General features: G+C 42.9%; 1 protein-coding gene across 1 annotated transcript in view; it reads left to right on the top strand.

Annotated features, from left to right (window-relative positions):
* Mcu (mitochondrial calcium uniporter) overlaps positions 1–27,638 on the top strand; it is a 162,050-nt gene that overhangs the window by 113,047 nt on the left and 21,365 nt on the right. Inside the window, exon 2 of the mRNA XM_085679664.2 lies at positions 12,741–12,810. Coding sequence (XP_085535790.1) covers positions 12,741–12,810 — 70 coding nt within the window. The remainder of the gene's footprint in view (positions 1–12,740; positions 12,811–27,638) is intronic.

Here is a 27,638-nt window from a genome sequence, read left to right as displayed (position 1 = left end):
CAGTAAGATGAGGCTTCCCACATTAGTTCTTATAATTGAGATAATACTTCACAGACGTTCTGAGAGACTAACCTTAATGTTGATGTCCCGCCATGGTTACTGGGCATCACCTCTCAGGTGACTTTAGATCCTGTTGACATTTAATACCATCACAGAAAATATTACAGTATGGTCAAAACTAATTGTGCTCCCACCCCCAATTTCCAAACCTTGCTCCCAGAGTTACTTACTATAAAAATGATGTACCATCTCCAGAGGTCTTAATGGTCATTATTTGTACATATCTATGTTATTGTATATATATTTATATATCCATGAAGGATAAAATAATAATGTATGTATTTGCATGTTAATTCATAGACTACTGTAATTTACATACTCTATAATTTACATTTTTGCTATACATTGCTTGAAGTTTATTCATATTTAAATCAACAGATAGTTTTGATACTAAGTGAATATTATAAATTAGCATTTCCTAACTGTAATTCTTGCAAAATGAAGATGATGGTGATGCATGTAACAAGAGTAATTATTGGTATGTAACTGAGCCTCTGTCCCTCTCAGATGGTGAAGCTGTGGCTACAGTTGTTTGCTGAGAGATTGGTCTCCTCATGATGTCTAGCCAGTCAGTGGAGAGCAGCTGGCTTCAGGCAGAATGAGCAAAGGGCCATTGTGAATTGGACTTTCGATTATACATGAAAACCATCTGAAATGCCTTGTCGGCTCGTCCCCTTCACAGTATGCTGTAAGACTTGTAATAACCACCTTTCTGTGATCATTTTTAGTAGTGTGTAAACTTATGAAGCTCAACTCAGCAAAATAAAATAAATCCACTTAGCTAACCTCAGAGAAAAGGAAGGAAACTCATCGAATTTGACATGTCTTATGAAGCCCGGGTATTAAGAGAAAATGTTTTTAAGTCTCTCATTAATGACAGTGTGTACGCTCCGGTGGCATTGCTGTGGGACAGCTACACTGGAGAGGTTGACAGTGCTTTGATTGTGTTTTTAAATAGGTAAAGTAATGAGTAAACGGAGAAGGGGTGTTGAAGCAAAATTACTACTGTGCGGGAACTCTCTCCTGTCGTCTGTTCTCCTGGCGGTAGAAGTCCTTTCCGCTCACGTGGCACGTGGGAGGGCAGAGAGCGGTTCTCCGTAGCAGCTGCTGTCTCCCTCTCGTTGCAGGGAAATATGAAAAGCGTGTGGTTTGGTCTGTATCTGAGTGGCTGCTGTGTTCTTTTCCAATATTAGCTGAAGCCAGAGCAAAGGTGAAAGGCCCATCTATTAGTTGGAAGTAATATTTTTAATTTTTTAAATGTTGTAGCTCCCACCCCCATGTGTATATGTACACAGGTGCCCTCAGGCATGCCTGTGTGGAGGTCCAAGGTTGACCTCAGGTGTCTTCCTTAGTTCCCACCACCTTATTATCCATATCTCACTGAGCCTAGCTCACCCTGTTGGACTAAACTGGCCGGTCAGTGAGCCCCATGGACACCTTCTCTGCCCCCCAGCCAGCACCGAGCTGCCACGCTGCACTTTTGGGTGGGTCCTGAGGATCTGAATTCACACTCCATGAGAAGCACCGTTGCCCTGGACCTTCTCCCGCCCCATGATTAGACACTGTTCACTTTGTTTAAAGAAGCCCTGCAGGGATGTGAGTTATTAAAATGTCCGACTTCTGATTTCCTTCCATCCTAATCTAGCTTTTCTGACGCGTCTTAAAGTTTATTTAAAAAAATTTGAATCTAACACATTTTACTTTTTTCTTTTTCTTTTTTTTTTTTTTTTAAGAATAAGCCAGACAGTGATGTTGCATGCTTTTAATGCCAGCACTCATGAGGCAGAGAGAGGCAGGCAGATCTCTGTGAGTTTGAGGCCAGTATGATCCACAGAACTTGTTCCAGGACAGCCAGAGGTGTTACACAGAGAAACCCTGTATTAAAAAACAAAAAACAAAAAAAGAGAATACTGCAAGAAACTTAATGGAGTCAATGTATGTTTATGTTAATTTTTTCTCCCTCCATTTTTTATTTTGAATATTCTCAAATCTAAAGCTTACAATGTGCATGTAGTCTTATGCCTCTAGATTTATGTTATTTATATGTTTCATTTATTTTCCCTACATACATGCATGTTAGTTTTGTTTTCTCCACATATGTGCGTTCACATGTATACATGCATATTGGTTTTATTTCCCCCCCCCCGATCCTTTACCTCTAAACATTCTAACCGTGCTTTTTATAAGAGCACTAACATTCTCTTGCTCTTGTGCAAACTGTCAAAGCTGTTTTCATCTCTAGAGCTCTTTTGTTACCTGTGTTTTTATCTGTATTCAAGAACAAAGGGAGAGGGGAGGGGATTATTAATAGCAGCCGCCCACTGCCTAAGTTATTCACCACTGTGCATCTTCCAGAATTCAAGTGTGAAAATGAAAGAGGTCGCACTGCTGCGCTGGCTCCATATAAAGTGCTGGAGAGACAAGGCCCCGATACGTCACTCAGGCCCAGTCTCTGAACCCTTTCTCCCAGCTACATACACCATTAAATCATTTCCCTCAACTGCTTCATCGTATGTGCTACGTGTCAGGAAGGAACCCATCGCTATGAGTCTTCACAAATTCATGGTCCTCAGGGTTGCAAAGCCTCCCAGTGTCTGCTCAGATCTATTCATTTTGCAGGCAAAAAGTCTGGTACAAGGTCACGGAACCAGACGTGCAGCAGGAATTTAGTTTCCGAGCTCTCTGCGCAGTGTTGTTTCCATTGTATCACACGGCCTCTCTATGGCTCAGTTGCTTCTGCCAGGGTCTTGATAAGTGAGAGAGGTCTGAGAATACCTCACCTGGAGAGATACTACATGCCCTTGAGTCTCATTGCGGGGAGCTACAGAGGACTACACAGAACGTCCTAGTAACCTTGTGCAGTGCAGGAAGGCTGAGGTGGGACCTGGAGTCTCCGTCTCTGACAAGCTCCCGGATGATGCAGATGCTACTGGTGTAGGGACTGGCTGATAGGAACCTCACAGGTTCTCACAGCCCCAGGTGTCACCAAAATAGGAAAGGGTACTTTCAAAACATTCCACAGTACTGCACTTTATAAAACAGAATCTAGAGATTGGCGTAATTAACTCTGTGTTCCTACCATCGGTCCAAAATGAGGGACTCTCAGACATTCTTCGAATCTTTCTAACGTTAAGCCACATCAGAGAAAGAAGCTTAGTCTTGGTGTGCTAATTTAGATGCAGCTGTCTCTCGGGACCATTGCGCCAGTGACTAGAGATGTCGTAGACGTGAATGGTAGCACAGAGGGAACCACAGTTTCAGGTTCCTTTGCCAAGCAGAACTGTCAAAAAGAGCAGCATGTCGCCTCCCAATCTACATTCTCAGTACAAGTGTTTTTAAAATACTGGGTCTGTTTATTCAATCTAACGAATCATATTCTAGTTTGATTCACTTTTGAATTGTACGTATGGTTATTAGGTGTAAGTGCTAGTTATTATGTGACAATTAGTTCCTTAAGGATTTTGGGGTTGGGTATTCTGTTGTCTAAGAATAATTACCAGTATAGTTATTAGCCACCTCAATGCAGGCACAATGAAATGTGCTTGCAGCAACCAAAAATAAAGCAGACCTTTAACACATAGGTGACGAAATACTCTAAATACCCCCCGAATGCTGTAGATATCATCATTTCTTCTCATTTCTGGGAATCCCTTGGCAGTAAAATAAAACATCAGTAATAATTCCCCATGGAAAAAAGTAGAGTACAAAGCCAAGTTAGAAAGCTTGTCAAAGAAGCTGAAATATGAAAAAAAAGCACTACAACTCAGTTAAATAAATATTTATGAAGTTTCTACTTTCTCCTGGCATACCAAGAGGCACCAATATGTAAAGAGATTAGTGCAGCCTTCCTGGCTGACTGTGATTCCGAAGGGGAGTCAGTCACTGGGACAGGTAACTAGAATGTGGCGTGACGAGGCAAAAGGGTATGGGCAGAATCTAGGAACTGCGTGCAGAAGTCCTAAAGAAAAAGAACTTGGAAGGTGTGTGCTTAAAAATAATAAAAGGAGGACTGGGGATGTGGCTTAGCTGGTAAATGTGGTTGCCTAACGTACAAATCCATGGCTTCTGTGTCAGTACCACAAATGACAGAGGTAGTAAGGCGTGTCTTAGACTCAGTGTTGCGAGGTGAAGGTGGAGGACAGGAAAGTCAAAGTCGCCCTTAGCTACAGAGAAACCTACAATTACTGTTCAAAACGAAAACAAGAGCTCTTTGCCCTTTTTCGTTTGTTTGAGACATGGTCTCGTGTAGCTCTGACTGCCCTCCTGCTCACTACATAGTCAAAACTCGCTTTGAATTCTAGATTCTCCTGCCTCTACCTCCCAAGTGCTGGAACATTGGCTTGAATAACCGTTCTGGTCCCAGCTAAGACTTTTTTTTTTAAGATTTATTATTTTCCTGTGTATGTGTGTGTGTGTATGTGTGTGTGTGTGTGGTTCCTTGTGAGTTATACACACCACTTGTATGTAAGAGCCTGAGGAGGGCACTGGGTCCCCCGGAGCTGGAGTTCCCTGTGGTTGTGAGCCACCTGGTGTGGATGCTGAGAACCAAACCTCGGTCCTCTAAAAGAGCAGTAAGCACTCTTGACTGCTGCCCCATCTCCCCAGCCCCCGTGAAGAAGTATTTTTAAGTCACTTCATATGATATTAATCTCTTACTTAGAAAATTGATGTTGAAAGAGTTCGCAGAAGGCCTTGCTGGGGTCGGGTTTTAGAGGTGTGAAGTTGCCTTGGAAATTAAAGGCATATACGTTGAACCATGACTTCTATGAAGTCACAATGATCTAGTGGGAGAAACATTAGTCCATGTGGAATAAAGTGTAATAATCATTTTAAATAACCAAAGGATGAGTATGCTGATCCTAAAGCATAAGGTATATTTTACGTCATAAATATGAATAGCGCCACCTTAAACTGCATCAGACACGTCGTCTCCTCATTATCAGAAGAGCAAAATATGTCATGCAGTTCAGCGTACTTATTTGGTTTTGTTGCTGTCTGAAGAGATATTTCTGCAGACCCTGGACTCTCTGCCTTTCACATGGTGTGAGTTTACCTTACATAGATTTCAGGATGCAGACCCTTGTGCTTTGAAAAATGCACTGTACTTCCCGCCGTTCCCAGTAAGAGGCAGACCCCTTAAGGAGATGAAGGACCGTGAGTTTCTGTTTCCGTAGACCATTGACGTGCAACTACAGCGTGTCATTCAAGTGTTGGTACTCAGCCTGAGTGAGATCAGCCTTGTGAACTAGTCAGCAAAGGTCGCGTTGGGCATTGAGATTCTGGGTCCTAGTCTTCTCGCTCCAGCGTTGCCGCCGCTGTCGGCTCTCAAGCTCTGAGAACAGAGTGCTGGGGTTGGTGCTTTGATTGAAAGTAGTAAGTCTGTTGCTGGTGCCATGCTTCAGTAGTTTTATTATGTCGGCAGAGACACATGGAAAAAAACAGCTCTAGATCGAGGACATTGTTGCTTTGCTGGAAGCCACCACAATAGTTTTACTCTGTTAATTATAGCGTGCCCATAAACTCTGGAGTGTGCTTGCGTGTGCGTGTGTGTGTGTGTGCGTGCGTGTGTGTGCACACGCGCATGTGCACGTGTGACAGGACAACCTTGGGTGTCACCCAAGGTTTTTCAGGCACCATCTACCTTTTTTTTTTTTTTTTTTTTTTTTTATTGAGACAGGCTCACTCCCCACCTGGAATTTAACAGTGTGGATGTCCGCAGGTCCCCAGGTTCTTCCTGTGTCTCCCCCGGCACTGGAATTACAAGCACATTTCACCATGCCCGGCTTTAAGATGTGTTTATAAAAATGTACTAGCATACTTGTTTATAGTGCATTGTGATTACTTTCCTACCCTTTCGCATGCTCCTTCTACTCCCACCAACCTCCCTTCCCCAGCTGGCCCTCTCCTCCCTTTGTGCCCCTCCTTTCTCCTCCCTCCATCCGTCCCTCTCTTCCTCTTACTGAGGAAAGAATGCAGACAGAAGAATGCTAGCAAGTGGTCCTGATCACAGTGCTTATAGTCTGTCTGGAAGACAGCACCCACTGCCCTAATCCCCATCCCCTAGTCCCAGCTTCATTCTTGTTTCCTGGGCTTCGGAGTCAGGGAAAAATGTCCCGTTCTGTTGGAGGCCAAGCACCATGGCTTCAAAACAAAACAGCAAACAAAAACAACAAGAAAAAAATGGGTTCTAGGGCTTTTACTTTGACTCTGAAGCTCAAACTTGGGTTAAGTCTTAGGAGGCAAAGCACCGTGTCCACGGAGCTCCCCAGCCTGTTGGATACTCTGGTCATAGAGTCTGAGAGGTCTAGACTTGTGGCACAGGGAAGCTTTTGCTGACCGAGTTTCAGCTCTGGATGAAAGCTCTTTGGCACCACTAATGCAGTATGCTTTGCTGTAGTTATCAGGTATTTGTTTCCTAATGAAGTAAGACTCAGTCCTCTCAGGCTGGGCAGTGGTATGTCTTTAATCCCAGCACTCGGGAGGCAGAGGCAGGCAGATCTCTGTGAGTTCCAGCCCATTCTGGTCTCCAAAGTGAGTTCCAGGACAGGCTCCAAAGCTACAGAGAAACCCTGTCTCGAAAAACCAAAACATAAAGAAATTTCAAAAAGACTCTTAAACGGAGCAGTGTTGGGAATGAAACTAACCTTACTGCTGCTCCCCCCTTCCTCTCTCCCCTCCTTCCCCTTCCTGTCTAATTGGCTGTGACTATTTGGAGCTGTCGGCAGGTTGTTTAGATTCTTAGTATCTTCTTGATTGGCAGGGCTGCTCTTCTGACTGTGAAAGGTAAATGAAGGGAAAGTTAATTTATGTTAGCAATAAGGGACCCGAAAGTAAGCATTAAGTTGGGTTGAATAATTGGATCTGAGGACATTAAGTGTCTCTTTTCAATACTGAAAGTTTTTAATTAGTTTGAGTCCTATGACTTGGGGAAATAATGTTACTTTGGGAGTCTAAGTTGATACTGCTGGATGTCGTTCTTCCGGGCGAAGGCTAAAGGGAGCCCATTGCAGCACAGGTGGCAGTGAGCTGCACGCGTCCCCGATCTTAGTTACAAACCTCTGCTCGTCTTTGACACTCCTGGGTTACTTAGCAAAAATGTGGCCTGCCCTTTATTAAAAATAAAAACTTAGGTTTTCTTTGCATGGGCTGTATCTCTTTACCTGGCATTAACACTGCCTAGAGATTTCTCCCTACTCTGGGTATTTTTATGCCTTCTAAGGACTCTATTCACCTTGATTGTGGGCTCTGCCTATGAAATGTAAATACATAAATAATATGCACTGTTCGCCCAGTATGTTGCTAAAATTTCTTTTTTTTAAATTTTTTTAATTTTTTTTTAAATTTTTTTCTCAAAGTTTATTAAAATACAAAAGTCTCCATTTCCACCCCTCCTCCCAACACCCTCCCACTCCCCCCACTCCCTCCCCTCCTCCCTCTCCATCCCCAAGAGCAGTCAGGGTCTCCCGCCCTGTGGGTAGTTCAAGCTCCTCCCCCCTCCTTCCAGGTCCAGGAAGGTGAGCATCCAAACAGACTGGATCCCAAAAATCCAGTATATGCAGAGGAAACAAGTCCCAGTGTCATTGTCAATGGCTTTTCAGAAAGACTCCGGGCCAGCCACATTCAGAGAATCCGGCCTCATTCAGAGAATCTGGCTGGATCACGTGCTCGCTCAGTCCCAGTCCAACTGGCCTTGGTGAACTCTCATTAGATTAGTCCCCTTGTATCAGTGGGTGATCGGACCCCTCCCGTCCTGATTTCCTTTTTCATGTTCTTCCTCCTTCTGCTCCTCATTTGGACCTTGGGGGACTCAGTCCGGTGCTCCAATGTGGGTCTCCATCAGTATCGCCATCCATCGTCGGTTGAAGGTTCCCTCTTTTTTTTTTTTTTTTTTTTTAAAAAAAACCCTTTTGTTGTTTGTTGTTTGCTTGGTTGGTTGGTTGATTTGCTGAGGTTTTGTTTTGTTTTGTTTTGTTTTGTTTTGTTTTGTTTGCAGAACTGAGCCCCAAACCCAAAGGCCTGGGTTTGCACTCTTCCACACCCCAACAAGCTCATGTTTTGTTTTGGGTTTTGCTTCTGGTTTTTTGTCTTGTTTTATTTTGGTTTTGAGGCAGAGTCTCAGGTAGCCCAGGCTAGCCCTGAAGTCCTATATCAGTCTCCTAGGTGCTGGTATTATGGGTACACACCCATCATACCTTGCTCCCAACAAACTTCTTGATGTGTTTTCTTAAATGTTAGTGTCAGCCAAATATTTATTAAATGCTTCCTACTTTAGAAGAAAATAAAAAAACTAAAAAGCTTACTATTTTCGTGTGACATATGAAGAATAGAAAGATACAACACAGATCTCTAATTTTGGGGACCACAGGATACAAGGGGTGGGATGGATAAATAGTACTTCTTTGGTGTTGAACATCCATTATCAGTTTTCTGCTTGTTTTGCTTTGCTTGTTTTTTCTCTGTATTGCTACCATATTTTAAGGAGAAATGGCTAGAACAAAATCGTTTTTATTTATGATAGTCTCATTGGGCCGTAACCATGAAACAGCTTAAAGAAAAATAAGGACGTGTATATGTGCCAGGACTGTTTAATAAATAAGAGCCCGAGTGTGGTAGCTGTAAGTCACAGCTATTCGGGAGGCTGAGAAAGAGGGTGGCGTATGTCCAGGAGCTTGAGGCCATCAGTGCAACCCTGTCTCTGAACACATTTTTAGTTGTGATTGTCACTGTCACTCTAGAAGTGGTGTGGACAGTTAGCTCCGCACCACAGAAGCTTTGTTATAGCAAGGGACGCCGAAGCTTCTCTTCGAGGACGTTTAGATTTCTAAGACCCTGCGCTTTCTGTAGCAGTTTCTCATCTATTTCACCAGTACCCAGCTTCTGGATTGATTCCGTTGTTTAGAGAGCGCGTAGATTAAAGCTGTGGGTATAAGCGAGCCCAACTGTGTTCCGATAAAGCTCTACAAAAAGAGGTGGCTGGCCAGCCAACCGTGCTCTGTTACATCTCACAGAAATCATTCAGTCATGTACTGTTGATGCCCAATAAAAACCATAAATGCTGAGGATAATTTGTAAGATCATAGAGGCCTTCTAGTTTTTACAGTGTTCCAGCAAATGTTGTCTGAACTCTCTTCAGGTGAAGGGTTTTGATAGTTCGGTGTCTTTTAAGATGTTGGGTGGGGAGGAGGCATGATGCTGCATGCTTATGATCCCAGCACATAAGACATGGAGAGGAGGGCAAGAGGATCAGGAGTTCAGACTACATAGCAAGTTCCAGGCCAGCTTTGCCTGTAAGGGACTGTATTTCCTATATATCAAGCAAGACAGAGACAGAGACAGAGGAGGGGGTCTGGGAAGGAGAGAAAGGGGAGGAAGGGACTGACTGACTAACTCTGGGGTTAGAAGAAAGCAAATGAGGTGGGTCTGGATAAACTGATTTTGACAAAATGTTGGTAACTGCTGTAGTGAGTGATGCGGACATGGGGTTCTCTCCCCGCTTTGCTCTGTCCTTCCGTGTGTTCACAGATGGTTAAGGTCAAAGTCACTGAGTAGCAGAAATAGCCCCTTACTGCAACAGTTCCTCCTTTCTCTTCTGACACCATAGAACGGAGGTGGAGTGAGAAAGCGAGTTCCAGTTTCATCTTCAACACGACCAGGGGGCAGTCTCAAAGCACGCTGTATAGAGGCTGCCAGATCTGGTGAAGGTTGAACAAGTGTATGGAAAGACCTCAGGATGCCACACTTGTGGCTGCAGAGCCCCAGCAAAGCCAGACGAGCACTGTGCTCCAGAGTCGGTGGCTGGCCCCAGTCTCCCCATAGGCAACGTTTAGTACTTTACCAAGTCCTCCAGGAAAGATTAGTCCAGGAATTAATATGTCAGGCTTCAGAAAATTCAGCTCTCATGAGCTCTTCTGCAGGGAGAAGTTTGGTCGTCGGAGCAGTAAAAGCAGAATCTGTAGCTGCAGAATCGGCAGTGAGCATGGAGCCCATTAGTCGACAGAATTAAGATGAAAACAAATGTGGAATTCATATCCACAGAGGAGAATCTGAGTCTTTAAAGCCTCCACCATGTGGGGAGGAGAACGAGGGACCAAAATTGTATAAACGCCTGCTTTCCACGCAGCTGCCAATGGTGGTCATCAAGGAAAATCCCAGCAAGAGTGTCACATGACAAGGGTTGAGACGAGCTGGTAGGCAGGTAGGTTAATTGTCACCTGAACTAAACAAAGAAAGACATAGAAAGTCTCAGCACTCATAATAGAGGGAGGGTTTTTGTTTTAACGTAAAGTGTATTTTATACAAGCTATAATCAAGATTTAGCATTTATCTGATGAGGACTTGTAATTTCACAAGCACTGTCCATGACTGAAATCAAAAGTTCTTGCCCCATGGGTCAGAGGATACAAGCAACAAACAGAGTAAATAATTTATCAAAAAGAATTGAATCTTCCAAAATCTGGGAAAAAGTTAAACGTGGTGGATAGGGGCATACACCTGGAAGCAATCAGGAGAGGCAATGCATGAGGGGACAGAGTAGACGTTACCCAGCAATGACATTCACGAAGCTAAGGGAAGAGAGGGAGCCAAATAGTCATGAAAAACAGCATTATAAACTGGAGCTCACAATCTTCCTGCCTCAGTTTCTCGGGGTTTGGGACTGTCAATATGCATTGCCATGCTTTAGGTTTCTAAGGAAACTATTTTAAAGAAGAAAGCAGCTGGGTAGTGATGGCGCTCACCTTTAATCCCAGCGCTTGGGAGGCAGAGGCAGGTGGATCTCTGTGAGTTCAAGACCAGCCTGGCCTACAGAACAAGTTTTAGAATAGCCAAGGCTACACAGAAAGACACTGTCTTGAAAAATAAAACCAACCAACCAACCCACCAACAAACAAAAAATAAGAAAGCAGCAATTAGAATACAAACATCTCATCAGAACATCTCAAAACACAAAGATTCTTGAATACAAAGACTAGAAATTGTATGGATGATAGTCTCCACTGTGCTAACCCACAGAATTAACATGGTCTGCTCTTATTACATACCAGGCACTGTTATGAATGCTTTGCGTGTATCCCTCATTTGGTTCTCATGAAGACTAACCATACTAGATACTAAAATTTGTCGTAAAATTGAACATGGACCCAGCATGACCACCAGGGCACAAGCAACAGATCACTGGACAGAGTAGAGGTTCAGAAATAGATTCAGTGTGAAAAATGGTAAAGATGCCGTCTGAGGTCAAGTGAAGATGGGCCGTCACTGCGTCGGACAGCTGTGCTGCTGAGAGAGAGAGAGAGAGAGAGAGAGAGAGAGAGAGAGAGAGTAGCTGTGTTTATTTCTTAAATTCAACTGAAATTAACTCCTATGAGTTAGAAGTTTAAACCTGAAAGGCAAAACAATGTGCAAACTTTCTCTCTAGTAATTTTAAATCTTTTTTTACATTTTTCTAATGTACATTACATTAGAATTTTTCTATTGTACATTACATTATCATTTTAGTTACCTTTCTGTTGTTCTGAAGAGACACTATGACCAAGACAACTTATAAAAGGAATCATTTAATTGGGACTTGCATACAGAGCTCTGCTGGTTAGTCCATGATTGTCATGGTGGGGAAGCTTGGTGGCACACAGGTGGACAGGCATGGAGTTGGAGCAGATGCCAAAGCCTTGATCTTGCCTACAAGCTGCAGACACCAAGAGAGACTGGGTGTGGCTTGAACTTTTGAAACCTCAAAGCCCTTCTCCAACAAGGTCACATCTTCTAATCCTTCACAAACAGTTCCACCAATTAGGGACAAACATTCAAACATAAGATCTTGGTGGGGGGCATTCTCATTCATTCGAAGTACCCTTGTTAGCCTTACAGTCCCTACTGCCTTTAGGTGAAAGGAGGTGGGAGTTGGTGAGATTCATGTGTCTTCTGTTAAAAATTGAATGATGGTGTGTGTTGTTTCAGAGTCCTAAATGGTTTCCGTTGTCTTGGAATGGGTTTCAGTTATTTAGTGCCTTCCTGTCTTCCTCCTGTCACACTTTTGGGGACTGGGAAAGGCAAAGGTACCAAGGACAGATGTGGCAATGTGTTCCATGCTCTTCCTGAAACCTAATTTAAGTCTGATAACTGAAGTCCTGGACTTAACAGCCGTGGCTCTGTACTTTGAATAGGCGGCAAAAGGATGTGGCCGTGGTTTCCTTCTAATGCTCTGGGCTCAGACACTGAAGTTGCCTGTCCAGGTTTTTAATAAGGAAAGTAAACTGCAAGGGCCAGTGCCTACTCAAATACTGTAAATGCACAGTGCATCTTGTAAAAAAAGAAAAGAAAAAAGAAAAAAAGACGTGCCGACCTAAAATCTAACAGGGGAAGAAGCAAGGGAATTTAGAAAGGGTAATGCTTAACCAGAATTGCTTTCAAAAGTTGGCTAAAAAAAAAATTGATTTGTCAGGCATGGTTCTCATTATGTTCAATTTGAGATTGTACCTATCTGCATGTGTGAAGATGTGTTCTTTGTGATGTGCTTGTTGCCCGTAGGATGCTTGGGATCCTTTTGGTTGCTTCCTTGTGTTGTATTTTCAACTTTTCCATAGAGCATACACAGTACTTACAGACTCAAAAGCTAGTGATATTTGGGGCACACGTGTTTCACATTGGTCGCCCTGACAGTTGGCTTGACTTTTGTCTTGCAGGCACACCAGAGGCCAGCATCCTGGCCGAGTGTGGGAGCTGCGTACTGCAGTACGGTTGTGCCCTCTGATGGTGAGTTTTGGCAAATCCCTTTTTATGTCTTACTTTCTTTCCCTCCTTAGCTTGGTATTTCCAGATTTTTTTAAGTCAATACATAAACTTATTTTTAAATATGAATTATATTTATTTATTTTGGGGAAGGGTATGTGCATGACATGTGCATTTGGGGGTCAGAGGACAATTTGAGGGGGTCAGTTCCATTCTTCCGTCGTGTACGTTCTAAGAATTGACCTGAGATCTTCTGCTTTGGCAGCAGGTACCTTTACCTGCTGGGCCATCTCTCCAGCCCAGCTAATTGATGTATAACCCATGTCCCATTTGTGATTCTGTCGGAGATCAGGGGAAAGGGAGGATTCCAGAAGGAGTGTGGAACTGGGGTGAGGGTCTAGTGAGTTTAGGTTAACCACGAAACCTAGCCTGTCCATCATGTCTTCGTAGGTCCTTGGTGTTATTTCTCATTAGAAACAGGGACCATGAGGAATGCCTGTTGGTATTTCCTAGCTACCAGGTTTTCATATCCTGGATACCGATCAAATGTTGCTGCCCCTTCACGACATTACAGGCAGTTCCATGTCTGTGCCCTCTCTCCTTATCTCTTCTCTCAAGCTCAGGTGCCCCCCCTTTTTTAAAAATCATTTTATTTTATTTTCTGTGTATGAGTATTTTGCTTGTATGTATATCTGTGTACTACCTGTATGATCCATAGGGATCATAGAGAGGGTATTGGATCCCCTGGAACTGGAGTTATGAACAGTAATGAGCCTCCATGTGAATGCTGGGAATCAAACCCAGGTCCTCTGTGAAAACAGTGATCTTAATCACTGAGCTACCTCTTCAGCCCCTCGGGCCCTTGTTTAGCATGGGAGGGTTAGCAGATGCTTGGTGATCACACACAATCCTTGGTAAATGTCCACAATGCTACGGATGGTAAATAGGACTGAAAATTTGCTTATTTTTATGGTTGTGTGTTTCTAACTTTCACTACCATTTCTACCATGAATATCAGTTTACAGTGCTTGGCTTAGGGGTTGACTTTTAAATGTTTTTGTGTACTCCCTAGTTTGATCTTGCTCTAAATTCAACTTATAAGCCTTGGTTCACAGACAGTATGTACTAAAAGAACATCTTATGAATTCACAAGGATGCCAAAACTGAAGAAACCCAAAATGAATCATGTGATCCCTGGGGTCCCCTGTGTGTCATTGGTATGAGTGTCACGGCGTAACCAGGATCCTTCCCCCAGTGCCTTTTGGTAATCTGAATGCATAAGCTCATTGCATTCAGATCAATGCAATCGTTACCTAAATGTAATTCCTCAGCCTCTGCAGGAGACCCTTTGGCGGTCACTCATTTATAGAACAGAGACATTGACTGGAAAATTAGACTGAAAGCAAAACAAGAGAAATTCTACCTGGTATCTTGTTGTTCGTGTGTCCTGAAGACAAACAGGGGGACAGGGCTGTGCCCCCAGTCAAGGCTTAGTACCAGTGTGCACCAGATTCCAGAGCTTGTCACGTGGCCAAGAGCCAGAGGTCCCTAATACCTCTTGCTCCCTTCTCTCCAAGAGCTGTAATTTACTATCAAATTCATGGCCTCTTTAATTGTGATTGTTACACACACACACACACACACACACACACACACACACACCCTACTGAGTCCATTGAGTGTGCCTTATATGTACATGTGTTAAGGGCTGACCACCTGGGGTTCGACAGCCCATTAAGGAAGCTTGTCCCTGGAGAAAATCGATTCTCTCAGCAGCCTTTAGGTACCCATAGCTCTTCATCCTAGCCCTGGGGCCTGTGAACTTTCTCCTGTCCATGTTGGTGTGTCACCTGGTGTTCTAACTATGTAGGACTTGGTTAGGTAGCCATATTGTTGAGATTTCATGGATGCAGCTTCCTTGCCATGTCTAGAAAACCCTGTCTAGCAGCAGCTAGAGCAGGGAAGTGGCATTTATGTTCTTACTATCAAGAGTTCCAGGGCTGGAGAGATGGCTCAGCGGTTAAGAGCACTGACTGCTCTTCCAGAGGACCTGGGTTCAATTCCCAACACCCACATGGCAGCTCACAACTGTCTGAAAATCCAGTTCCAGGGGATCTGACACTTTCACACCAATGCACATAAAATGAAAGATAAATAAATCACAAAAATTTAAAAAAAAAAAAAGAGTTCCATATACGTCAAGGTTCTCTGAAAGAACAGAATGGATAGATTGCATTTTTGTATATATTAAAAGGCTTTATTTATTAGAGCAGCTTTCAGGCTGTGGTTCAGCTAGTCCAACAATGTCTGTCTCCTGAAGAAAAGTCCAAGAATCCAGTAGTTGTTCAGTCCATGAGGCTGAGTGTCTCAGCTGGTCTTTATCTACGTTGGAATCCTGAAGAAGTAGGTTCTGAGACAAAAGAATGCCTGAGTAATGGCACAGATGAACTTCAGCAAGAATGAGGACAAGCAGGCAAGAAAAGGTTCCTTCTTCCATGTCCTTTTGTATGGGCTGCCACCTGAAGGTGTGCCCCAGATTTCAGGTGGGTCTTCAGATGTCAAGAGCATCTCTCATAGGCATGCCTAGATGCTTGGGTTACAGTTGATCCCAGATGCAGTCAACAACCAAAATTAGTTATTTCTCTCTCTCTCTCTCTCTCTCTCTCTCTCTCTCTCTCTCTCTCTCTCTCCCATCAGCCTCCTGAGTATGAGGAATATAGGATTATAGCCACCACACCTACCTCATGTCATTTCTAAAAATGGTTGAAAAGAGAAAGATTCTTGAGTTGACTGATGCTGTTAGGAACCACTCATGCTCAGCTGGAGTTCTCTATTGCCATTATTTTATCAAATACATATGTCACATATTGAGTATTGAGGGCCTTTTGGGGTCTAGCCCCAAAGTCCTCTTCAGGGTTCAGAATGGATGCTACAGCAAGCAAAAGAAATTTTTTTCTTAGGGTATCTGAGGGTGAATGAATTCTCTCACACCATGCTGTTCCAAACAAGTCTCTTTTTTCTTCTGCCTCTATTCTAATTCTCCTGTCCTACTTCTAATTCCTTCTAGCTTCCTCTCTTCTAGCCTAAAAACACTGTCCTTACAGGAGGCTTGAAGCAAAGAAAAAGTTGCAGGAGTTACTTCTCATTGGTCAAAAGCACATTCCTAAGAGTAAGGAGTTGAGCCATTTACTATTTCAACACAAGGCTCCTGACAAAGTTTGAGACATAGTTCTATCGTGAGCAGACTGGCAAGTGAAGAATTAGCATGCTTTTCTTAGTGCTTGTGTTGCACAGGTTGGATACCTGAGACCCTGACCTTGTACATAGCTGTAAAGTTTTAAACTATGATCTATTTACAAAAAGCCTTTAGTCTATTTTGAACTTGTTCTGAGGTAAAAATGAGCTAATTGTGTGCAGTTAGTCTGAGGAAAAGGGGCAAGCCAGGCTTTTAAGTGTCTACAGTCCTTTTGGAACAAATAGATCTAGATTCATAACAAGATCTATTTATGAATCATGTCTTTGTATATGTTCTATATACCAAAATTATACAGCTAAATGAAAAGTCATCTTCCTGACCACCCACAGGTATATGTGCCCATAAGACTGAGATGCAGTCTTGAGATTGCATATTCACATCACATGAGATTATACACTGCAACGCAGGTATTAGGGAGACACCAAGCTGCTTTAGCAAATGTAAGTAAACAACAGTCTCCAGAGCCGATGGTCCTGCAGGCCTTGCCTAGACAGGATTAACCTCCATCAGAGAGTCACTCCTCTCTGGTGGTTTGACATCTCAACATAAGTTGTCACCTTCTGTACCTCTCACAGCCTCAGATAATTAAGTACAGATATCACATATTGAGTACACATGTCACATATTGAGTACATGTATCATATATCAAGTACATATACCACATGTTGAGTATATATGTCACATATCAACTACATGTACCACATACTAAGTACATATATCACACCAAGGACAGATGTTACGATTGAATACACATCTTCTATTTTAACATTAAAAAGAGGTGTGGCCATCGAAAGGGAATGACAATAAGGAGGCTGCTAATCATGAAAGTGACAGACTACAGAGCCTCTGGCTTTAACCTGACCAGGAACTCACTTCCTAAATGAATGTCGTGAAAACAAAGTGCTTTATATTTTTCTATTTAAAAGATGTGTCTGACAATTTGGACTTTTTTCATAAACTGGGTTTCAGTTTGAATCCTTACTCAGTTGTGAAGTTGGACTTATTCCACCACAGAGCCCCTTTCTTGAAGGACTTGGTAAGCCTGGACTTTCACATTGCTGAGGACGCCCATGTCACAGCCTTATGTGCTGACAGTGTGTGCGGTGCTTAGCTCGGAGGAGAAGCAAACCTGCCAGATTTCAGGTGATGGCATCCATTCCAGGACTGCATAATTTTCAATATTTTGAGGGAATTAGAAACTCTCATTTCTCTCCCAAATGCAGCTTGATGAAATAACTGCTCTAAGCAGTTAGTTCCTGGTTTTTCTGTTGATACCCATGCTGAGTCAAGAAAAAAAAAAAAGATTTCCTAAATATGTGTGTCTGGTAGAAGCTGGAAGGGCTTTCTTTCACTGTGAATGGCTACCAAGAAACATTCCGTTTCTTGCTAAAAGAACCACTAGGGAGGGAAAAGACTTTTTTTTTTTTTTTTTTTTAAATGTAAGGGAGATCTTGGTACTCGGCACAGATGGTACATTCTCCATACTTTGCAGCACAAATACTTAGCTTGCTGGGCAGAAAGCCACCCTGCCCATTGCAATGGCGTATGCTTCATTCCTTTGCTTCATGCTGGCTCTGAAGTCTTCTAACAGGTCAAAATGAAGTCTGGCTTCCTTGCACAGGTGTCCATGTCATGAGAACAAGGTTTTTGTTTTGTTTTGTTATCCACAAAGAGGATCAAAATATAAATTTCTTTTCTGAGGCTTTGGCTGGTGATTCATATTTAGGAGGAGAGGGATGAATACAGGAATTACTTACTCATGGATGGACTAACCCGGGAATATTTGGGACTCTGTGATAAGTGTGATCTTCTTGTTTGAATTCACAACCATTGTTCCTGGTTTGCTGTGTAGCTAAGTTGTCTCCAAGTTAGGTAATGAGACAAGGAGGAGTGTGGAGGAAGTATCTCTGTAGAGCATCATGGGAGAAAAGTCTGCCAGTTTGTCTGCAGGAGCCCGGAAAAACCACAGAGCTCTGAGGATCACCTCCATTCAGAAAACCTCAAACTGAGATGAGTTTGTATCCCCCCCCCCCCCGCCCCTGACTTGTGACGTGGTGTCACGCGGTGGTAAGACTGTAAGTCCGAGAGTAGCAGAGTCCTCGGGCTCCCTGTAAGCCTGTCCCCTGTCATGTGGCCGAGCAGGCAGCGTGTGTTTGCATTCTTTCCACACGCTTTGGCAGGGTTTGCGTTGTCACGGCCTCTCACATCAAAGAGCAAGGCACGCAGTCTTCAGTGCCAAAGAGGACATTTGAGTTACCAGGTTTGGAAGCCAGGCCCTTGAGTAATGTCCTTATTTGTTTGAGTTTTTGTATTGTTTTTGTTTTTGAGACAGGGTTCCTTTCAAGGCCCAGGCTGGCCTTGAACTCAATACAGGGATTACTGCCGTGAGCCATTGCATTGTACCTGGACCTTTGCTTCCTTTATTCCTGTCAAATAATAGCAGCCTCAACGTGATCCTCCGTATAGAATAGAATTTTACTAATTTAAATTTTTAGGATTTTTAAATTTGTATGATTTATTTCTTTTTGAAAAACAGGAAATGGTCATTATTTTGCTTTGAAATGAGAAAAATGCAGCTTTCTTGAGCATTATTTTTCAAATAGGCAATATAAAAGCAATTAATTGCCACTTCTGTAATAAATTATATGTAAAAGTTTTATGTGCAAATTGTTTAGACTTTTTTTTTTTTTTTAGAAAACTTAGCTAAAGAAGTCTACATTCATCAAGTTCTCAGAGGTCAATTAATCAATATGTTAAGAAATGCTGGCTGAAGTTGTGTAACATAGCGTTTAAAAACAGCCAGGGCTGGAACAACAGTGTGGGCAATGAGAGCGCTCACTGCTCCTGCTCCGCCCCATGCTCCGCCCCCTGCTCCGCCCCCTGCTCCACCCCCTGCTCCGCCCCCTTCTCCACTCTGCATTCTCGGTTCCCTTCTCTTCCCTTCCCTCTACTCTACTCTCTTGTCCATGATAGCCTGGGACTCTGTGTGTGGCCCCGACTGGCCTTGAATTCAGAGCAATCTTCCGACCTTAGACTCCTGGGTGCTGGAATTGGAGGCATGAACCACAATGCCTACGGGCTCTGCTGGTCTTTTTCAGTCTGTTATAGTTTTCCAGCCTATCATGAAGTTGGAACCACAGAAGCAGCCTTTTCACATTGGCTTATTTCACTTGGTATTATTCTAGGAAAAGCAAAAGAAGCTCGTAAACCAGAAATGCCAACCACACATTTTCTTTCTTTTTTCTTTTTTTTCTTTTTTTTTTTTTTTTGATGCTTGACAAATGTTTATTGGGTGGATAATAGATAGTCACCTGTACCAATAGCTGCCGAAGCCCACCCTAGTTGCAAAGATAAGCCCACACCCCATCACTTGCGAGAAAAGAAAGCACACATCGATCTTCTGCCTCAGCCTCTGTTCACAAGTGGCCGTAGCTATGATTGTGCATGCTCTGAAAAGCTACCTCAGGGAAGGTGTCCCTTTAACTTGCAGGTGTTGTTTCCTTTGGCATGGCAAGATGTAATTTCCCATTTTTAAAACAATGCTCCAAAGAACAGTCACAAAAACAACCTCCAGCGGGGGCAGTTTTCTTCCTGGTCACTGCTACAGCCCTGCATCTGGGGTGGTGTCGCAAGCCTTATTCCTGAGCGGGCATTCTGCCCTTACTTAGAAGTCTGCAGGTAAATACTCAGGATGACCACAGTGTTTGTTCTAGGAACAAGTTTATTACGCCAATAGTCAAATCTCCAATTGTTAGCAGGTATGGGCAAACATCAAACTATAACAATCATTTAAATCTCTAATTATTCTTATGGCAGATATAAGTAAACATTAAACCTATAACAATCCTGGTCAATCAATCACATCACACCTTCAATCACATCACACATTCAGCAAGGGTTCCTATGTGTCCTAGGCAAGGTCTTCTATCCTATCTTACTGAGGCATTTGTGTATACGACCTGATAATGGTCCGTGGCTCTCGACGTAGGCCTCTGGGTCAGCAAGTCTTGATCCGCAGGCAGGAGCTAGTTCTCTGGCTCTTGGAAGGTCTCAGCTGTGAAGTTGCTGGTTCGTTGGATTCTCTATGACCGCTCTGACAGCTTGTCTAGCAAGTCATTTTGAGAATGTCTCCTGGTCGTGAGCCTCAAGTTTTTATACTATTTGTGGCTATGTTCCTTTTTTTTCTTTTTAGATTAACACACATGTCTGCTTATCATATAGTTACGTCACACTTGTTCACCAGCTCAAACTCTTATCACCACTGCACACATTGCTTCATGCTTTTTAGTTTCATTTTGTGTGTGACACCTAATATTGCGTCTTAACATTTCTGGGCTTATTTTTATAAACTCATTTCATTTAATATTGCCTCCTAACACTCCTGGACTTATTTGTCCTTACAGACTCATAACAGGTGGGGACTGAAGCTGCCCCAGCTTTATCGATGGCTTCCTTGGGTTGATTCCGGTCATTGCGGTCCAGGGCTGAAGGCTGTGGTGTACTCTTTTTCTGTGGGGCAGCTCACATTCTGCTGCTTCGGTGATCTCTCTCTCTTTCTTTCTTTCTTTTTTTAATTGATATTATTGAGCTATACATTTTTTCTGTGCTCCCCTCCCTTCCTCTCCCCTCCCCTTCAACCCTCTTCCATGGTCCCCCTGCTCCCAATTTACTCAGGAGATCCTGTCTTTTTCTACTTCCCATGTAGATCAGATCCATGTAAGTCTCAGTGTCCTCATTATTGTCTAGGTTCTCTGGGATTGTGAATTATAGTCTGGTTTTCTTTGATTTATGTTTAAAAACCACTTATGAGTGAGTACATGTGATAATTGTCTTTCTGGATCTGGGTTACCTCACTCAGTATGATGTTTTCTAGCTCCATCTGTTTGCCTGCAAATTTCAAGATATCATTAATTTCTTTCTGCTTTGTAGTATTCCATTGTGTAAATGTACCACATTTTCCTTATCCATTCTTCCGACCACATATTGTCATTGAATCTTCTCAGCAGCCTTGACAGACATGAGCGGAGTTGAATGCTAGATGAGGAAACACAGGGTCCGTTGTATTCAGTTCACCTGACCACAGAGCCATGCTGCTGCTCCCTGCATACAACCAGATCTGAGATTCTGATGCCTGGCCTTTCCACTGTCTGCACTTGAGCATGTGGTGAGCTTTTTAGCACTCAGAAATTAAAGCGGGCCAAGAATCAAAGGATGCTTATGGTTACTTTCATGACAGCACCATCAAAAACATTATTTTAAAGTAAAAATATAGAAAAGTTAAGATGAGATTTAATTTTCTTATCTGTTATGTGTTTGCATTTGTCACAGTCTTACTGTGTGTATCTCGGGCTGGCCTGAAACTCACAAAGACCCACCTGCCTCCTGAGTTAACCGATTCACCACCACACCTGGCAGGATTTCATTTTTTTTTAAATTATTTATTTATTTATTTATTTATTTATCATGTATACAATATTCTGTCTGTGTGTCTGCCTGCAGGCCAGAAGAGGGCATTAGATCTTATTTCAGATGGTTGTGAGCCACCATGTGGTTGCTGGGAATTGAACTCAGGACCTTTGGAAGAACAGGCAGTGCTCTTAACCGCTGAGCCATCTCTCCAGCCCCAGGATTTCATTTTTACAAAACCAAAATAAACAATTGAATCCCTGTTTAATCTTTAGTAGAGTAAAAGGAGAGAGGATGCTGTGGTGGTTGAGCAAGAATGGCCCCTAGGCTCACATATTTAAATGCTTAGTCACCAGGAGGTGGAACTGTGTGAAAGGATTGGGGGTTAGGAGGTGTGGCATTGTTGGAGGAAGTGTCTGACTTGAGGTGGACTTGGAGGTTTCACAAGCCCTTGCCAGGCCCAGTTTCTCTCTCTCTCTCTCTCTCTCTCTCTCTCTCTCTCTCTCTCTCTCTCTCTCTCTGCCTGAGGATCAGGATGTTAAGGTCTCAGCTCCTGCTCCAGTGCCTGGCTGCATGCCACTGTGCTCCCTATCGTGATAATGGACTAAGCCTCTGAAACTGTAAGCCAGCCCTAATTAAATGCTTTCTTTTATAACAGTTGCTGTGGTCATGGCATCTCTTCGCAGCAACAGAACACTGACTAGGACAATGCTCTTTACTTAGCACGGAGGTTTTCTGACACTTATCATGACTAAATTATTTTTATAAACTCATTTTAAGGGAACTGTAACGAAGAAAGGTGGAGGCCATGCCACTGTTCATCATCCATTGAAGGAGGCCTTCATTTTCATCATTTAAACCTCAATGTCTTAATGACAATATTTTATATAATTCCAAAGAGAGTCAATTGGCCAATAATCACATGAGGTGCACGATAAAATGTCTAGTTGATGTGATTAAAATTTAATTGTATTGCTGATAAGAAAGATTATTGATATGAATAAATTATTGGTATGAATAAAATGTGTATTTTCACATATTAATCTGGAGGGCTGGCAAGACAGCTCAGCAGGTAAAAGCACTGTTACTAAGCCTGATAATCCGAGTTGGACCCCCCAGACCTAAATGGTGGAAGGAGAGAACTGACTTATACAAGTTGACCTCTGGCTTCCACACACATGCCTTATGGTGTGTACACATAAACAAATAAACATAATCAAATATTACTATGGAAAGATACATACTTTCTTCTTCGTGTGTTTGTGCTAGAGATCAAACCCAAATTTTGTACCTGCCAGTCAAGTATTCTGCCGCTGCACTGCCTCTCAACCCTAGTGGGTTTTTTGGTGGAGATCACATGTATTTATAAGAAAGAGGGGCCACTCATACTATAACACACGTGTGGAGATCAGAGGACAATCAGCAGAAGTTAACTCTTTTCTTCTGCCCTGTACATTCTGGGGATCAAATTCAGGTCATTGGGTTGGCAGCAGATGCCTTTATCCCCTAGGTCATTCTGTCCCTCAGCGCTTGGTGTTTTGAAACAGGATATTACTCTGAGCTGAGGCTGGCCTTCAGCTTGCTAGGTAGTCTGGGAGTCTAGGCTAATCTTGCACATTAGCAGTCCTCATGCACCAACCTCCCAAGTACACAAATGCACCACCACATGTAGCCTAGGAGGATATTTTCTGTGTAATTATTTCCATACGTTGGTATGGTCCAGTGTGACTTGCTACCAACTCCTGTAGAGGTTTATTTCCTTGATACAATATTGTCAGCGGTGAGACCCTTGGGAGGTGGGTAGGTCCTGGGATCACCAGCCTTATTAATGGATTTTTCAAAAGATTGGGTTAAATGTCAAGAAACCAAGCTAGATGTCTCAAGAATGGATGGGGCCTTATAAAAGTTGGATTTTTCCTGTAGGACTTGTTGGGTCCCCCCGAGCAGACTGTTACAGAGCCAATTTACCCCTGCACCCCATAGTTACCCCTGTCCCCCTTCTGTATGAATCTGCTGGCTGTTCACACCTGGTCTTGCTGTGTAACGTCATCCACCATGAAATGTAACTGCCTGAGGGCTCGGCAGATGTTTCCAGGCTGTGAACTAAACCAGCCCCTTTTCCTTGCAACTTAACCTCAAGTATTTTGTCATTGCGACACAAAATGATTTAAGACATGATTATTTTTCAAGTGAGAATGAGAAAAATTCCATGTTTTTAACATCAATATATTATGAATGCTTTATATAAATAAATACTTTACATAAGTGCCTCTTGCGAGGTTATTTTGAAGAAAGCACATTTTATTTAGATGTGCTAACTGTAGATACTCCAAGAATGTTTCCGTACAGTGTGGAAAGAGGCTTTGTGTCATCATCAAAATAAAAGTTAGTTAATTCTACTAAAGCGATAATTTTGTGCTTTGCCTAACATATAGCTAGACCAAAAACCATGCCCATGGATGTAGTACTATTAAAATATTTTTCCTTAGACATAAAACTAATGAAAGTATCTGAGACACTACTGAAAAGAACTATGTTGCAGGCCATAGAAAATAGAATATGCAGAATTATGCACGTTAGCACTTGTGAAGATGGTGGTGCCAAAGTTGTTCATCTCCCCCAGGAATTTGTAAACTGGGTTAATACTCGGCAGAACTCAACAGATTGGCACTTGCTCAGAATTCCTGTGAGTAAAGCTGTGCAGACATCTCAGACAGATGTGCAGACATCTCAGACAGACATGCAGACATCTCAGACAGACATGCAAACATCTCAGACGTGCAAACATCTCAGACAGACGTGCAGACATCTCAGACAGATGTGTAGACATCTCAGACAGACGTATAGACATCTCAGACAGACATGCAGACATCTCAGACAGACGTACAGACATCTCAGACAGACGTGGGGTGGGAGAGCAAAGGGGCACAGCTCATCTAGAGCACGTGTTAATTGATATCATCCAAGCAGCTGGCATGTGGGCATGGCAAAGATTACTGCATCATAGAGAAACCTTGTGCCAATGGAAATTCAGCATGTGATAGAATTGCTTTTCTAAATCAAAGGCAGGGGAGCAGACTATTCCGTACATGACTACTGACCTTCTGTATCAGAGAAGCACATTCCAGGTGTTTAAGGAGTAAGATATGAAACATAGAACTCTAAAAGGAAAAGAAAAGTACCAGAAGTTAGAATCTATCTCTCTCTCTCTCTCTCTCTTTCTCTCTCTTTCTCTCTCTTTCTCTCTCTCTCTCTCACACACACACACACTCTCTCTCTCTCTCTCTCTCTCTCTCTCTCTCTCTTTCTGAGCCTTTTGTATTTATAATGAAAGAAATGCATTGTTTCTTGTTAGTGGATAATGCTGCTATATTATACATGCAATGAAATTCTGTTATAGGTGTAAATATACAGAAATAGGATTCAACCCTAATACATTTCAAAACGGTGGAGCATAAAAACAAGTTGTAGAAGTTGGATACAGTGGGACCATTTGTTTATATAAAGTCTAAATACACACAAAACTTGCATTTAACTCTGACGAATTACTGCAGCAGAACTTGAAGCATCAGGGATCCTTTATTCTCGTATTTCTGCAGATTCAGAACAGTTTAGTTGAGCAGGAAAGAGATTCATGAGGCTGCAAACCCATGTCATCTGGGGCTATAGTCATTTGAAGACTTGACTTGGGCTGGAGAATCCAATTCTCAGGGTCCTCGCTAATGATGGAGGTGAAGTTGTTAGTGGGAGGTGCCACTTCTTCCCATAGGGCTACAGGCTGGTCCTCATGGTAGCCAGCTCCCAGAGCTGATTATCCAAAAGAGCAAGACAGATGCAAGTCACTTATGGCGTAGCCTCAGAAGTTGCACACCATTTCTTGAACACTCTGCTAGCTGTACAAGCAAGTCCTGACTTGCTAATGATAGTACTACACAATTGTGTGCCTACCTCCATGGGAGAGGGCTGTCATAATGAGACTTCTTGGAGGCTGGCTATAATAATATATAATACATATTCTACAGAAAGAATACTTGTTATACATGGGCATGTTTGTTTGCATTTGTATTCATGCAGATATAAACACATGTATTACAGGTGAGAGCAATAAACACCAACTTCCAACCTCAGAGCTGGGATTTCCGTTGGAGAAAGAAAAATCATCCTGGTTCAGTGTGGATGACTGAGCCTAAGCCAGGCTAGAATGAAGTGCTATGTCCTCCATAGAAGAAAGAGATGGGAGCAACCTAGACTAGGACAGTGGTGGCAGGGAAAACTGAATGGATTAGAGACGTCTTTAAAACAGAATGAAAAGCCATAGTTTACTTTTATTTTTTTCTGTAAATTATTGTTTTGCCTGTGTGTGTATCTGTGTGAGGGTGTTCGACCCCCTGGAACTGGAGTTCAGACAGTTTTGAGCTGCCATGTGGTTGCTGGGAATTGAACCTGAGTCCTCTGGAAGAACAGCCAGTGCTCTTAACCTCTAGCCCAAAATAGGAAGAAAAGCCACCCTTACTGATTAGTGGGGGAGCGGCAGGTTCCAGCATGAGGGACAGTCAGATACTGGGTAGTTTGCTTACTTGGTCTTAATTGGGGTAGTGGATGGTTAGAGGGAAATGGGTTCCGTTTGAGACTTTGAGTCTGTAGTGCACCCATGGAAAGCTCAGTGTCCCACACAACTGATAGAGGAGTTGGGACTGCACCCACATTTGCATAATAGTTGAGTTAGAAAAGATGTGGAGTTGCCTGGAAAACATGTGGGTTAAGAAGCCCAGGTTCTGAGGCAGAGCACTCAGAATCTTTTGAGGACTGAATACAGGAAGAGCTGCTTATGACTGAAAGTTAGGTCTGGACCTGCATAGTGGTGCACTCCTTTAATCCCAGCACTATCTGGGATCTCTTGTGAGTTCACGGCCAGCCTTCCAGGACTGGCTCCATAGCGACTGGGAAACCCTGTCTCAAAAAACTAAAGACAAAACAAAACAAAAAAAGAACACAAAAAGATAAAAACAAAAAGACAAGAAATGTAGTGCCATCAAAGCTAAAGGGAAAAATGTTTTTACCAAATGAAATAATTACATCACTGAATGATGCTAAAATAAGCAAATCGAGAGCTGAAATCTCTGTTAGTTTTAGTAGCCCAGCACCATATGTGATCTAAGAGAAATGATTGCCAAGCCAGACATCGTAGTGCACATCTGTAATCCTGGCACTAGAAGGCTGAGGGAAGAGAGCTGAAGAGATGAATTAGTTGAACAGTGAGACCGAAGTTGCATTTGATCCAGGAGTATTATCTGATCTTGTTAGAATTAATTCTCATAACTCTTAAGTATTCAGGCATCTCTACTGGCCTGCCCTTGGGGTCCTAACAGGAACTGCAGCCTCTAAGAGCACCTCCTGTACACATTCACCGCGTTCCCTTTTAAAAGGTAGGCCTCCCATCTCTTTCTCTCTGTCCATCTTTCTCTCTCTTTCTCTCTCTCTCTCTCTCTCTCTCTCTCTCTCTCTCTCTCTCTCTTTCTCTCTCTCTCTCTCTCTCTGGTTCTCTCTCTCTTTCTCTCTCCTCTTCTCTCTTCTGCCGCTCTCTAGGCCAGTCTCCCCACTCCCTTTATTCCATTCCCTTTCCCCCCAATAAAAAAGCTCTCTGTGTGAGCCCAGTCACATGGCATCTTTCTCTCGCATGCTGCTTTTAAATTACAACAGTGAGCATAGAAGAAAAGGTTGTTGAAGAAGAATACATGATTCTATGACCTCCTGATATTAAACCATATAATCATTTCTTACTTTTGTGGTGCAGAGTGTCATCAAAAGTAGGCAGTGTGTGGAGAGATCATTAGCCACAGAAGTTCAGTCTCAGGGCTTTATAAGGCACTGCCTGGTCCCCTGTTCCCTCCACAAGGAGCCCTCGAGACACACACAGTCTTGTTCGTGACGTGGCATTTGCTCTAGAGAGAATGTTTTTACCTGTTCTTTTGAACAATAACCAAGCTGTGTAAAATTACGTATTGGTTTGGTTCTGATGGCCTGGCTGGTTGGTTGGTTGCTTGCTTGCTTGGTTTTTTGAGTCAAGGTCTCTGATAACCCATCCTGATCTGGAACTTGCTGACTGAACTCATTCCTCTCTCTCTACCTTGAAAGTTCTGGTGTTCCGTATCACCAGCCCGGCTAGAGAGGGAGTGAGGGAGAATGAGGG

This window comes from Myodes glareolus, chromosome 18, assembly GCF_982192425.1.
Source record: "Myodes glareolus chromosome 18, mMyoGla1.1, whole genome shotgun sequence".
Lineage (NCBI taxonomy): Eukaryota > Metazoa > Chordata > Mammalia > Rodentia > Cricetidae > Myodes > Myodes glareolus.
Note: the sequence above shows the minus strand (reverse complement) of the source record. Positions and strands in the feature narration are given on the sequence as shown.